At 44.7% G+C, this 14,007-nt stretch overlaps 1 protein-coding gene across 1 annotated transcript; it reads right to left on the bottom strand.

Moving 5' to 3' along the window:
• Positions 1-6: 6 nt before the first annotated feature.
• On the bottom strand, positions 7-13,627 carry LOC111954061 (doublecortin domain-containing protein 2-like). The gene is made up of 5 exons (XM_023973560.2): positions 13,500-13,627; positions 12,143-12,243; positions 11,727-11,846; positions 10,168-10,338; positions 7-237 (listed from the first exon to the last, which is right to left on the bottom strand). Exons 1-5 carry the CDS (start codon positions 13,555-13,557, stop codon positions 181-183), a joined length of 507 nt encoding a protein of 168 aa, XP_023829328.1. The 5' UTR covers positions 13,558-13,627; the 3' UTR covers positions 7-180.
• Between the last annotated feature and the right edge of the window lie 380 nt (positions 13,628-14,007).

Here is a 14,007-nt window from a genome sequence, read left to right as displayed (position 1 = left end):
TAATTTATGTCTCTTGACTCAGACAACCACAACAACAACAACCCCAACCACAACAAACACCACAAACGCAACGACAAGCACAACAACAGTAATGGATATGTACAGTAGTATCTTAATGAAGTGGGCTGCTGAGATGAGGATGGACATGTTTATTGGGTATTATACTGAAGTAAAGCTAGACTAGTGACGTCTTGTGTCTTCTGCTCTCCCCGCCACCTTGGGGGCTTTCTTTACATTCTAGAGGACGAAACAAAGAGGAACACAAGGGATGCATTAAGAGACAGTTGGCTTAAGAACGTCATGTTTAAAATGCAACACTCCACCTGCATGCTATATAGAGGGGCTGGGTTGATATACTGGAGTGTGGTTTGAAGATGAGGGTGGTGTGTGTGTGTGGGTGGGTATATGCGTGTGTGTGTGTGTGTGCATGCGTTTGAGGTATATAATGTCAGATTACATTAGAGTGCGGAGCGGCGGTCTGAGATGCACTCTGTGATAAATTATAGATGAACTTAATCTCAACATGTCTCGTGGCCCTCTTGACGTTTCACCAGGAGGAAAATACATCAGCTATCTCCGGTTCGTAGACAAGCCTGACAAGTTGTGCATTTAGTTAATATTTCTGTCATAATTTATGTAACTCAAAGCTGGTTTGTGAGTTGCATCAAACTAGCAGTGGGATGTGATTATAAGGAGAGGAAGGGAGGGTCGACAGCAGGAGCTGGTTAGCACACTCCACAGTCCAGCCCCAAACGGGACCCTATCCCCTGTATAGTGCACTACTTTGACCAGGGTCCATAGGGCTCAGGTCAAAAGTAGTGCACTACATAGAAATATGGTGCCATTTGAGATGCTGTTTCAACACACACAACAGGGACCTATCCCTTCTCTCAGAACCAACGACAACTTCCCAAAAAAGCAGCTTTTCCCTTAAACCTTTGCCTTTTTTAGGTGGTCAAACACCAATGTGACAAAATGTTGTTTTGGTGTAACTGACTAAATCTTTCCCCAGTGACATTTCATGCTTTGGAAGGATTCTCAAGAAGATGCAGATCAAGCAGGGGTTGTTGGTAACTCAACATTCTTAGATGTAGATAAAAACAATACAGGATATGTCTTAGTAGTTCAACTGATGCCACAACCAACCCTCCAACAGCTAAAGGGTGTGTAGGCGTAATCAAAACACCGAGAGGCAGGCGGGCGATTGGACGGTGAGAGAGGATAGGCGGACGGGGGAGGAAGTAGGGTGAGGAGCAAGAAGAGGGGGAGGAGAGAGGAGAGACAGAGGAGAGAGAGAGAGAGAAAAGCGAAAGTAGAGAGAGAGAAGGACAGAGACACCCAGAATGAAGAGCGAGAGAGAGAGACGAGAGAGAGAGAAGAAAGAGAGACCAGAGACACAGAGGAGAGAGCCGCAGAGAGAGAGAATGACAGGAGAGAGAGGAAGCGAAGAGGAATGAGAAGTGAGGAGAGGAACGAGCGAGAGAGAAGAGAAGAGAGAGGAAGCAGAGACGGCAGAGACGAAGAGACCAGAGACCGAGAAAAGACGAGAAAGAGAACGAGAAAAGAAAGATGAGACAGACGATGAGAAGAGAGAGAAAGAAGAGACAAAGGAGAGACGATGAGATCGACGAGACAGAGACGGAGACGAGAGCAGATAGAGAGAGAAATCAACACTTGAATTACACACACCAGGGAAATTCCAATGAGTGTGAAGAGGCATCATCTCATCTTGCATATGCATGTGATATACTGTACGTCAGAGAGCAAGAGCAGAGCACACAAGTGACATACATAGAGCAATGCTAACACCACAGCAATGCTAACACCGTTACGCATCAATGTGTGTGTGTGTTGTGTGTGTGTGTGGTGTGTGTGTGTGTGTGTGTGTGTGTGTGTGTGTGTGTGTGTGTGTGTGTGTGTTGTGTGTGTGTGTGTGTGTGTGTGTGTGTGTGTTGTGTGTGTGTTGTGTGTGTGTCGTTGTGTGTGTGTGTGTGTGTGTGTGTGTGAGAGAGAGAGCATGTGTGCAGATTACGACATGCCATGATGACTGAACACACATTTTTGCCTTGAATCACCACTCTGCTTTATAACTAAATGTAAATGTAAATAACTGGTAGCAGCAAGCTGCCTGGGTCACTGTAAATCACTGGCTCATTGCTCACAATGCAGCCAATAACTTGTTGTATTTGTATTTATTAGGGATCCTCGTTAACTCCTGCCACTCTTTTGAAGGAGAGGGGACCTTTAAAACTAGCTAGCTAAATACAGTACCGCGGACCAGCGGAGTTAATCATGTRGTGTCATTGGGTGTACGGTATAAAAGATTATATGATCTGCTGTGWTTTTGTGTCCACTGAAAAAGAGACTAGCTACCCGTACATTGAGAATGTTGTGAATGAGTGGGTGGTGTATGTCTGGCCACTGTTGTTGTGATCAGAATATTACAGTAAAGGTAGAGTAGGACATATTTTTCATCAAGTTGCCTGTGTGTGATTTGTGTGTGTGACAAGTGTCACACCCTGATGTTTCACCTGTCTTGTGCTTGTCTCCACCCCCCACCAGGTGTCTCCCATTTGTTCCCATTATCCCCTGTGTATTTATACCTGTGGTTTCTGTTTGTCTGTCGCCAGTTCGTCTCGTCAAGCCTACCAGCGTGTTTTTCCGTACTCCTGTTTTTCTAGTCCCTGTTATCCAGTCCTCCCGATTCCGACCTTTTCTGCCTGCCCTGACCTCGAGCCTGCCTGCCATACCATTCTGCCTGCCCTGACCTCGAGCCCGCCTGCCATACCATTCTGCCTGCCCTGACCTCGAGCCCGCCTGCCATACCATTCTTCCTGCCCTGACCTCGAGCCTGCCTGCCGTCCTGTACCCATCTGACTCTGTCCTGGTTTACGAACTTCTGCCTGTCCTCGACCTGCCTCTTGCCTGCCCCTTGTCTATTAATAAATATCAAAGACTCTAACCATCTGCCTCCTGTGTCTGCATTTGGGTCTCGACCTGTGTTGTCATAGACTAAGGTCCTTGATCACTGATCGCTTCACTACAGCGGCTATTAATTGCCTTACAAGTAATACAGTGACAGGGCCAGTATCATCTTGCTCAATGCTCTTATTGAGAAATCTCCCCATAGAAGTAGAGCATCACAACATTACTCTGTAGGATCACACATCACACATCACACATCACACATCACACATCACACATCACACATCACACATCGGAATACTCCACGGTTACATCCCAAAAGGCACCTTGTTCTCACCCTATGGGCCCTGGTAAAAAGGCAACTTGTTCTCACCCTATGGGCCCTGGTAAAAAGGCACCCTGTTCTCACCCTATGGGCCCTGGTAAAAAGGCACCCTGTTCTCACCCTATGGGCCCTGGTAAAAGGCACCTGTTTTCACCCCTATGGGCATGATAAAAAAAGGCACCCTGTTCTCACCCTATGGGCCAGGGGCTGGTAAAAAAAAAAAAAAGGACCCTGTTCTCACCCTATGGGCCCTGGTAAAAAGGCACCCTGTTCTCACCCTATGGGCCTGGTAAAAGGAACTCTGTTTCACCTATGGGCCATGGTACAAAGGCACCCTGTTCTCCCTATGGGCCTGGTAAAAAGGCACCCTGTTCTCACTCTATGGCTATGGTAAAAAGGCACCTGTTTCACTCTATGGGCTATGGTAAAAAAAGGCACCTTTTTCTTCCCTATGGGCCTGGTAAAAAGGCACCTGTTCTCACTCTATGGGCCTGGTAAAAAAGGCACCCTGTTCTCACCTATGGGCCTGGTAAAAAAAGGCACCCTGTTCTCACCCTATGGGCATGGGTAAAAAGGCACCCTGTTCTCACCCTATGGGCCCTGGTAAAAAAAAGGCACCCTGTCTCCCTATGGGCCTGGCAAAAAGGACCCTGTTTCTCATTCTATGGGCATGGTAAAAAGGCACCCTTTTCTCACCCTATGGGCCATGGTAAAAGGCACCCTGTTCTCACCCTATGGGCCCTGGTAAAAAAGGCACGTCTGTTTCTCACCTATGGGCCATGGTAAAAAGGCACCCTGTTCTCACCCTATGGGCCCTGGTAAAAAAGGCACCCTTTTCTCACCCTATGGGCCATGGTAAAAAGGCACCCTGTTCTCACCTATGGGCCCTGGTAAAAAAGGCACTCTGTTCTCACCCTATGGGCCATGGTAAAAAGGCACCCTGTTCTCTCCCTATGGGTGGTAAAAAGAAGGCACCCTGTTCTCACCCTATGGGCCTGGTAAAAAAAAGGCACCCTGTTCTCACCTATGGGCATGTAAAAAAAGGCACCTGTTCTCACCCTATGGGCCCTGGTCAAAAAAAGGCACCCTGTTCTCACCCTATGGGCCTGGTAAAAAAAAAGGCACCCTGTTTCACCCTATGGGCCCTGGTAAAAAAAGGCACCCTGTTCTCTCCCTATGGCCTGGCAAAAAGGACCCTGTTCTCACCCTTGGCCTGGTAAAAAAGGCACCCTTTTCTCACCCTATGGGCCATGGTAAAAAGGCACCCTGTTCTCACCTATGGGCTGGTAAAAGGCACTCTGTTCTCACCCTATGGGCCATGGTAAAAAGGCACCCTGTCTCTCCCTATGGGCCTGGAATAAAAAAGAAAGGCACCTGTTCTCACCCTATGGGCCATGGTAAAAAAGCACCCTGTTCTCACCTATGGGCATGGTAAAAAAAGCACCCTGTTCTCACCCTATGGGCCCTGGTCAAAAAAAGGGACCTGTTTCTCACCTAGTGGGCCTGGTCAAAAAAAAGGCACCCTGTTCTCACCGCTACTGGCCCTGGTAAAAAAGGCGCAGGGGGTTTGGGTTGTTCTCACCCTATGGGCCATGGTAAAAAGGCACCCTGTTCTCACCCTATGGGCCCTGGTTAAAAAAAGGCACTCTGTTCTCACCCTATGGGCCATGGTAAAAAGGCACCCTGTTCTCACCCTATGGGCCCTGGTTAAAAAAAGGCACTCTGTTCTCATCCTATGGGCCATGGTAAAAAAGTCACCCTGTTCTCACCCTATGGGCCGAGGTAAAAAAGTAGTGCACTACGCAGGCCATGAGAGTAATTGCAGAAGCACTACATTGTTATTTCTCATTGCAACATCAGCAACATCAGCCAGTCAGTAGAAGCAAAGGCTTTATACAGACAGACGACAGACAGACGGACGGACGGACGGACGGACGGACGGACGGACGGACGGACGGACGGACGGACGGACACAGACAGACAGACAGACAGACAGACAGACAGACAGACAGACAGACAGACAGACAGACAGACAGACAGACAGAGACTACAGATTACAGGCAGACTACATGCAGACTACAGACAGACTACGTACAGAGACAACAGAGTACAGGCAGACTACATGCAGACCAAATGCAGACTACAGTGTTGAGGTGGGTGAGTAATGAGTGCTGTAGTACTGTAGACTACAGTGTTGAGGTGTATTTGTATTTATTATGGATACACATTAGTTCCTTCCAAGGCAGCAGCTACTCTTCCTGGGGTCCAGCAACAACGAAGGCAGTAATATACATTATAATACACTTTTTAAACATTAAAAATACATTTTACAGGAGATTTCACAATACATTAAGTGTGTGCCCTCATGCCACTACAACACACAATTCAAATGTACATGTGTGTATAGTGTGTATGTTATATGTGTTTGTATTTGTGTGTCTGTACCTGTGTGTGTGACGCTTCACAGTCCTCGCTGTTCCATAACATGTATTTMTATCTGTTTTTTTAATCAGATTTGACTACTTGCGTGAGTTACTTGATGTGGAATAGAGTTCCATGTAGCCATGGCTCTATGTAGTACTGTGCGCCTCCCAAATTCGGTTCTGGACTTGTGGACTGTGAAGAGACCTCTGGTGGCATGTCTTGTGGGGTATGCATTGGTGTCTGAGCTGTGTGCTAGRAGTTTAAACAGACACCTCGGTGCGTTCAGCATCTAAATAATTCTTACAACAACAAGTAGCGATGAAGTCAATCTCTTCTCTACTTTGAGCGATGAGAGATTGACATGCACATTATTTATGTTAGCTCTACATGTACATTTAAGGGCCAGCCGTGCTGTTCTGGACCAGTTTTAATTTTCCCAAGTTCTTTGTGGCACCTGACCACATGACTGGGCAGTAGTCCAGGTGCAACAAAACTAGGACCTGTAGGACCTACCTTGTTGATATTGTTGTTAAGAAGGCAGACCTCTACCCATCTTAGCTACTGTTGCATAAATATGTTTTGACCATAACAGTTTACAATCCAGGGTTACTCCATGCAGTTTAMTCTCCTCAACGTGCTCAATTTCCATATTGTTCATTACAATATTTAGTTGAGGTTTAGGGTTAAGTGAATGATTTGTCACAAATACAATGCTTTTATTTATTGTTTATATTTAGGACTAACTTATTTCTTGCCACCCATTCTGAAACTAACTGCAGCTCTTTGTTAAGTGTTGCAGTGATTTCACTCACTGTAGTAGCTGACAAGTATAGTGTTGACAAGTATAGTGACAAGTATAGTGTCGCATACATAGACTCACAGGCTTAACTCAGAGRCAAGTGTCAGGTCATGAGTAAAGATTGAAAAAAGTAAGGGGCCTAGACAGCTGCCCTGGGGAATGCTGGATTATGTTGGAGAGGCRACCATTAAAGAACACCCTCAGTGTTCTGTTAGACAGGTAACTCTCAAACCACAGTATAGTGTAAAGTGTAAAGCCATAACATATACATTCTTTCAGCAGCATACTATGATCGATAATGTCAAAAGTTGCACTGAAGTCTAACAAAACAGCTTCCACAATCTTTTTATTATACATTTCTCTCAGCTAATCATCAGTAGTTTGTGTAAGTGCTGTTCATGTTGAATGCCCTTTCCTATAAGCGTGCTGAAAGTCTGTTGTTAATTTATTTACTGTAAAATAGCATTGTATCTGGTCAATTATTTCCAAAAGTTTACTAAGGGTTGTTAACAGACTGATTGGTCGGCTTTTTGAGCCAGTAAAGGGTGCTTTACTTTTCTTGGGGGGGGTATGACTTTTGCTTCCCTCCAGGCCTGAGGGCACACACGTTTTTGTAAGCTTAGCAGGTTTCAAAGTTATCTATAAAGGTTATGCCAACAGAGTGGCAGTAGTCTTTGAGCAAGATATAAAGTGCTAAGGGCCTGCTGAACCTTTTGCAACCGCAAGAGCCTTTCAGGGTGTTGAMCAGGTCAATAAAATCCTGATTMACTTTTTTTGATGTCATTTGATCCCACATGCACTACAATAGCAGCAGCAGCTACGATATCATTCACCATAGCCCCCGGGTAGCACAGAGTCTTTGCTCCAGGAACCAAGATGTGCCTCGCCATGGAACGACCAATGATGATGGCTGGAGGAAGGTGAGTGGCCGTGGAAGTCCGGCCTTTTCTGAGCCTCCTTGAGGACAGCCTGATCCAGGCTATATCACATCAGGCTGTGATTGGGAGTCCCATAGGGCGGCGCACAACTGGCCCAGTGTCGTCCYGGTTTGGRCGGGMTTGGTCGTCATTGTAAATAAGTTATTTAACTGACTTGCCTTGTTAAATAAAGGTGAAATAAAAAATACAATATAAAAAGGACCAACGGGAGATGGGGAACAGAGAACCCACATCAATAGAAGCCCTCTGAGCTGGAGAATGATGTGCGAGGGAGCCCATGAAGTACGAGCCTGTGGTAGAGACCCCCTGAGCTGGGGGTGAGTAATGAGTGCTGTAGTAGACTTCAGTGAGTAAGTGCTTCATGAACACTACAGTTAATTCTCTGATCCAGTTGGAGGGACCCAGAGGAATAGAGCCTGAGCCTGTAGGCTGGATGGACACACACACACACACACACACACACACACACACCCACACACACACACACACACACACACACACACACACACACACACACACACACACACACACAGCAGAAGGCTCCAGGGCTGTAGCTCGCAGCCAGCCGGTGACAGTGCCTGAAGTTGATTAAAGTTAACCTTGAGCTTCAGAGAGAGCCTGGAGAGCGGCTAAACTGAGCCGACGGGATAGGAACCAGAAAACACAGCGAGATGGACGAGAGATAATTGCGGTGGAAAAGACTAAAGGAAATCAATGAGGAACGGATCGATGGCTATTTGATTTTGTATTGCTAATTTCTGAAGAGAGCGACAATTGATCCGGCATCCCCTCTCTGTATTGGCATATCTCACGTTATTACTTAAGAAGAAATGCACTGTTGACTGATGGATAAAGCAGCCGATACCATTAAATCTAAATAAATGATTGTGATGAGGAGAAAATGGGGCTTTATGTTAACCTTGCTCTCCCTGTTGTAAATTCTCTTCATGGATTGTAAGGCTGTGTGAGGGTAGAGTAGGTAAACAGCTTACAGTTGAATGTCCGTTTGAGCGGGATATATAACAGTAAGCCAGTATTTCCATCACTATTGACAATGCTGAAGATACTTCCTGTTAGCTTACAATGCACTTCCCCTGAAAATGTATTTCACAAAGATATTGTTACTGAATTAAAAGTTTTTCTCTGAAACAGATGTGTTTCTTGCTCTGAACAAATGATTTAAACACTGTTCAATGTATCCATCCCAAATGGCACCTTTATTCCCTTTATAGAGCACTACTTTGTAGTGCACTACAGGTGCGCAACTTTGGTTTTAGAAGTGGTAGGGCATATATTATAATTTTTATTTTGTCTATATCCACACCATTGCCTCYTATCACATTCCAATGATACAGTGCCTTGCAAAAATATTAATCCCCCTTTTTCCTATTTTGTTGCATTACAACCTGTAATTTAAATGTATTTTTATTTGGATTTCATGTAATGGACATACACAAAAGTCTAAATTGGTGAAGTGAAATAAAAAAAAATACTTGTTTAAAAAGAAAATACTAAAATTAAAAACAGAAAAGTGGTGCGTGCATGTGTATTCACCCCCTTTGCTATGAAGCCCCTAAATAAGATCTGGTGCAACAAATTACCTTCAGAAGTCACACAATTTATTAAATAAAGTCCACCTGTGTGCAATCTAAGTGTCACATGATCTGTCACACGATCTCAGTATATATACGCCTGTTGTGAAGGCCCCAGAGTCTGCAACACCCCTAAGTAAGGGGCACCACCAAGCAAGCGGCACCATGAAGACCAAGGAGCTCTCCAAACAGGTCAGGGACAAAGTTGTGGAGAAGTACAGATCAGGGTTGGGTTATAAAGCACCATTAAATCCATTATTTAAAAAATTTAAGAATATGGCATCACAACAAACCTACCAAGAGAGGGCCGCCAACCAAAACRCACAGACCAGGCAAGGAGGGCATTAATCAGAGAGGCAACAAAGAGACCAAAGATAACCCTGAAGGAGCTGCATAGCTCCACAGCGGAGATTGGAGTATCTATCCATAGGACCACTTTAAGCCGTACACTCCATAGAGCTGGGCTTTACAGAAGAGTGGCCAGAAAAAAGCCATTGCTTATTAAAGTGTTTGCCAAAAGGCATTTGGTAGACTCCCCACACATATTGAAGAAGGTACTCTGGTCAGATCAGACTAAAATTGAGCTTTTTGGCCATAAAGGAAAACGCTATGTCTGGCGCAAACCCAACACCTCGCATCACCCCAAGAACACCATCCCCACAGTGAAGCATGGTGGTGGCTGCATCATGCTGTGGGTATGTTTTTCATCGGCAGGGACTGAGAAATTGGTCAGAATTGAAGGAATGATGGATGGCGCTAAATACAGGGAAATTATTGAGGGGGTTGAATAGTTATGCACGCTCAAGTTTTCAGTTTTTTTGTATTATTTCTTGTTTGTTTCAAAATAAAAAATATTTTACATCTTCAAAGTGGTAGGCATGTTGTGTAAATCAAATGATACAAACTCCCCCAAAATCTATTTTAATTCTAGGTTGTAAGGCAACAAAATAGGAAAAATGCCAAGGGGGTGAATACTTTCGCAAGCCAATGTAAAACTGGGGTGGACAAAAATGCCATTTCTGAATGTCCCCCCCGCCCCCAGTGTAAGTTGTACCCCTGGTGCACTATATAGGGAATATTGTTGTSCCATTTGAGTCGCGGACACCACTGTGTTTTGAGTCCCTATCGCTCACCTTGCCATTACTCAATGAAGTATTCACGTACCTGTGGCTCAGTCTTGCCATGTGTCTGTAGGGGCTCTGTGTCTCTGGTAGGTGTGGTGGGGCTGTTCCCTACGGGGGTGTGGGTGAGGGTTCGGGTGACTCGCCCTGTTTCTGGGGGCCCGGCTTGGGGTGCTGGCTGCTCAGGAAAGGCACTGGTCAGTCTGGTTGAGGCCTACAGTACAAGAGAGTACATCACCAGTCAAGATACATCGCTCTAATAAAGATAGATGAGGTTATTGTTTGGGATATTGTATTGTCTTGGTTTCTGTCCTGTGATGTTTGAAAATAAAAAAGTCAAATTAAATCTTAAAAGTATAAAAGTGAAGAAATAGTTTAAACAAATAGGATACTAATGGAACCGGACACAAATGCCCCCGCATAAAGCTTCCAACAGCAGAGGACACAGAGTCCATAGGGTGAGGGTTCGGAGTCACTCCCTACATAAAGATGCTGAGTAAAAAAYAAATGTTCTCGTTTCTTCACACTGATAAAACAGCTACGGTTGGCATTCTGTCTATGGCCTCTATGTGGAACTAACAAATCCATCTATTTCATTGCAGCGGCGAGGGTCTGTGAAGCAAACACGTGTCCCAAATGGCATCCTATTCCCAACATTGACCAGAGCCGTATGGGCCATGGTCGAAAGTATTGCACTATATAGGGAATAGGGTGCTTTTTGGYATGTATCCACTGACTGCACCACATGGCTGTCCCTTGGGGAGGGGACAGGGACGATGGGGACAATGGGAGTGAGTGTGAGTGGTGCAACCTGGTCTCAGAGCATTTCATATTATTCTGTACGTAAATCCGAGACACTCCATTTAGTATCATGTGTTACAAATTACAATTCGTATGATATGTTACGAATTTCCAAAATGTACAATTTGTTACGAAGTTGCCAATAGAACCATATGTTACGAGTTTTCAAAATGTATGATATGTTAGCTTGCTAACGTTAGCTAGGCTAGGTGTTAGCGTWAGGATTTAGGGTTAAGGTTAAGTTCAGGAATTAGGTTAAAGGGCTAGGGGAAGGGTTAGCTTAAAGGGTTTTAAGGTTAGGCTTAAGGTTAGTTAATATGCTAACTAGTAGCAAAGTATCTTAAAAGTAGTAAGTAATTGAAAAGTTGCTAATTAGCTAAAATGCAAAAGCTGTTCATGATGATGAACATGCAGCCTTTGGGTTTCAAGATAAAAGTTTACCTACACTACCCATTTACATTTACATTTAAGTCATTTAGCAGACGCTCTTATCCAGAGCGACTTACAAATTGGAAAGTTCATACATATTCATCCTGGTCCCCCCGTGGGGAATGAACCCACAACCCTGGCGTTGCAAGCACCATGCTCTACCAACTGAGCCACACGGGACCCCCGACCAACCACCCTCCTTTCACTTTTTGCCTTAAGTAACCATACCAAACGTAACAATTCATACTAATTTGAGTGTCCTGAATTTACATTTACTATGTTACGTCTAATCTATGAGACCAGGCTGTGTGGTGTGGTGTGTGTGTGTGTGTGTGTGTTTGTATGCGTGTGTGTGCACACAATAAGACTGACCTTCTTGGAGCTGGCTGACTTGGGTACTATAGAGCAGAACGTTTCACCTCCACCACTGTCTTGCTGAGGAGACAACGCCATGATGACATCACACWGCTCCTCCACCACCTTGGCCTCCACCTGCCAGGGTCCAACCTCTGATGTTACTATCTCACATGTTCAGAAGAACACACACTTTACAGTAGGAAAATGTCTCTCTAAAGTCCAGTCTATTTGCTTGGAATTTAAAAGTGGCCCCTATAATTTCACCCAGCTGTTTATTTCTCTTTCCTATATTGACTGCGTTTAAATGTTCATATCTCTGGGGGTCCATCCATGGACACATTCCAAATGGCACCCTTATCTCTATGCGCCCTGGTCAGAAGTAGTGCAATAAATAGGTAATAGGGTGCCGTTTAGGATGCACACCATGTTACCTGGTCGATTGGCAGGTCCACTGTTAGTTGTCCATCCTCTTGTATCTCTGCCACCCCGACCGTCTCCCTCCTCCTTGATTTGGCTTTGAACACACTGTCCTCTGAGGAGAGACCAACCAGACCATTAATCACCATTAGTCCTTCTAATGACACTCAGTCAGTCAGCCACCTAGGGCCCAAAGGGCACCCTAGTCCCTAATTAGTGCACTTCTTTTGACCAAAACCCTGTGGGGACTTTATAGGGTGTAGGGTACCATTTGGGTCACAAGCCAAGTCCGTCTGTCTGTGGTCCCATCCTCTGTTGCTCTCTCTTATTTCTCCTTTAACTGTGACCTAATCAATGAGCCTGTCAGTCAGGGTTAACATCCTGTCCACTTCCTTACACTGTCAGGCCCTGTTCTCAAACCTAAACGGTTGGCTTGAGCGCTCCTTCCTGTCTCTACCCCACAGAAGCTCTGACGAAGGCCATAGGCCAATATGTAAGCTTAAATAAACTAAAGTTATGACGGAAAAGAGTAGTGTGCGGGTCTTTGTTTTCTTTAAGATGCCTGTACAATCCCAAAAACTTTTAGCTAGCTAAATGGTTAGGCTATCGCTCTTGAATGCCATACATGTCTATGGCAATGTCTTTTGTGCTAACCAGAAAGCAGTAGTTCAGTCACCTGCTACAGTAGCACCATTCTTAGATAGGTGCAATGATAGCTTAATCATGTTCATATTGTCATYTTCATGTTCCTGTTAATACACATGTAGCCTATGTGATAAGAAAAATATCAGAAGGAACATTTGTGTCCCAAATGGAAACCTATTTCCCACATACAGTAGGCGTAGTCCCTATAGGGAATAGGGGGCAATTTGGTTCTCCGCCCATCACTAATAAGAATAGTCTTTCAGTCGACAATGCAGACAACGAATAGACAACAYTATAGCCATTATTAAAATGCAGAAAGCCATCCACAACAATCTCTTGTCTGATGGAGTTGTGATGAAAAGAATGATTGATTGGCATRCTGCCTCCACCCTATTGAATACACAGAGAAGAGAAGAGAAGGAGAACAGAAGAGAGCCATATCAGGCAAGGTTGACAAGACTCTAGCAGTGAATTAATTTATGATCCTATTTGAGGCTGAGATGAGGTAAAATATTCACCTTGCAGCGTCGCCGCCTTTCTCTCTGGCGCTCGGGACACCTTTGCTATGATTTAACAGAGGGGCTCTCGAGTGTATTCACACCGGGCCCCCCACACCTATACACACATTTGTACGCATGAAAACACACACTAAAAAGAGATGGAGGTGCATTAAGAGGGAGAGAGACATGTGTCTGGTGAGTGATAGCATGCGTGTGTGTTACATACCCCCTGATGAGAGGAGGAGGAGAGGGGTTGAGGTGGTGGAGACTGGCTGCTGCTTCATGGCTGCTCGGGCAGCTCTCTCTCTCTCAGACTTGGGGTAGAACAGAGAGTCTGCCTGTTGTCTGTGATCTGCAAACTACACATGGAACAAAGCTACTGGGGGGTAGTGGTGTAAAGTAAATACGTAAAAACACTTTGAAGTACTACTTAAGTATTTTTGGGGGGTATCTGTCCTTTACTTTACTATTTATATMTTTMACTTTTACTTTTACTCCACCACATTCCTAAAGAAAATAATGTACTTTTTACTCCATACATTTTACCTGACACCCAAAAGTACTCGTTGCATTTTGAATGCTTAACAGGACAGGAAAATMGTTTAATTGACAGACTTATCAAGAGAACATCCCAGGTCATCCCTACTGTCTCTAATCTGGTGGACTCACTTAACACAAATGCTTTGCTTGTGAATGATTTCTGAGTTTTGGACTGTACCCATGGCTATCCTTAA

This window comes from Salvelinus sp. IW2-2015, linkage group LG28 (genome assembly GCF_002910315.2).
Source record: "Salvelinus sp. IW2-2015 linkage group LG28, ASM291031v2, whole genome shotgun sequence".
In the NCBI taxonomy this organism is placed as follows: domain Eukaryota; kingdom Metazoa; phylum Chordata; class Actinopteri; order Salmoniformes; family Salmonidae; genus Salvelinus; species Salvelinus sp. IW2-2015.
This window is presented reverse-complemented; position numbering and strand designations above follow the sequence as displayed.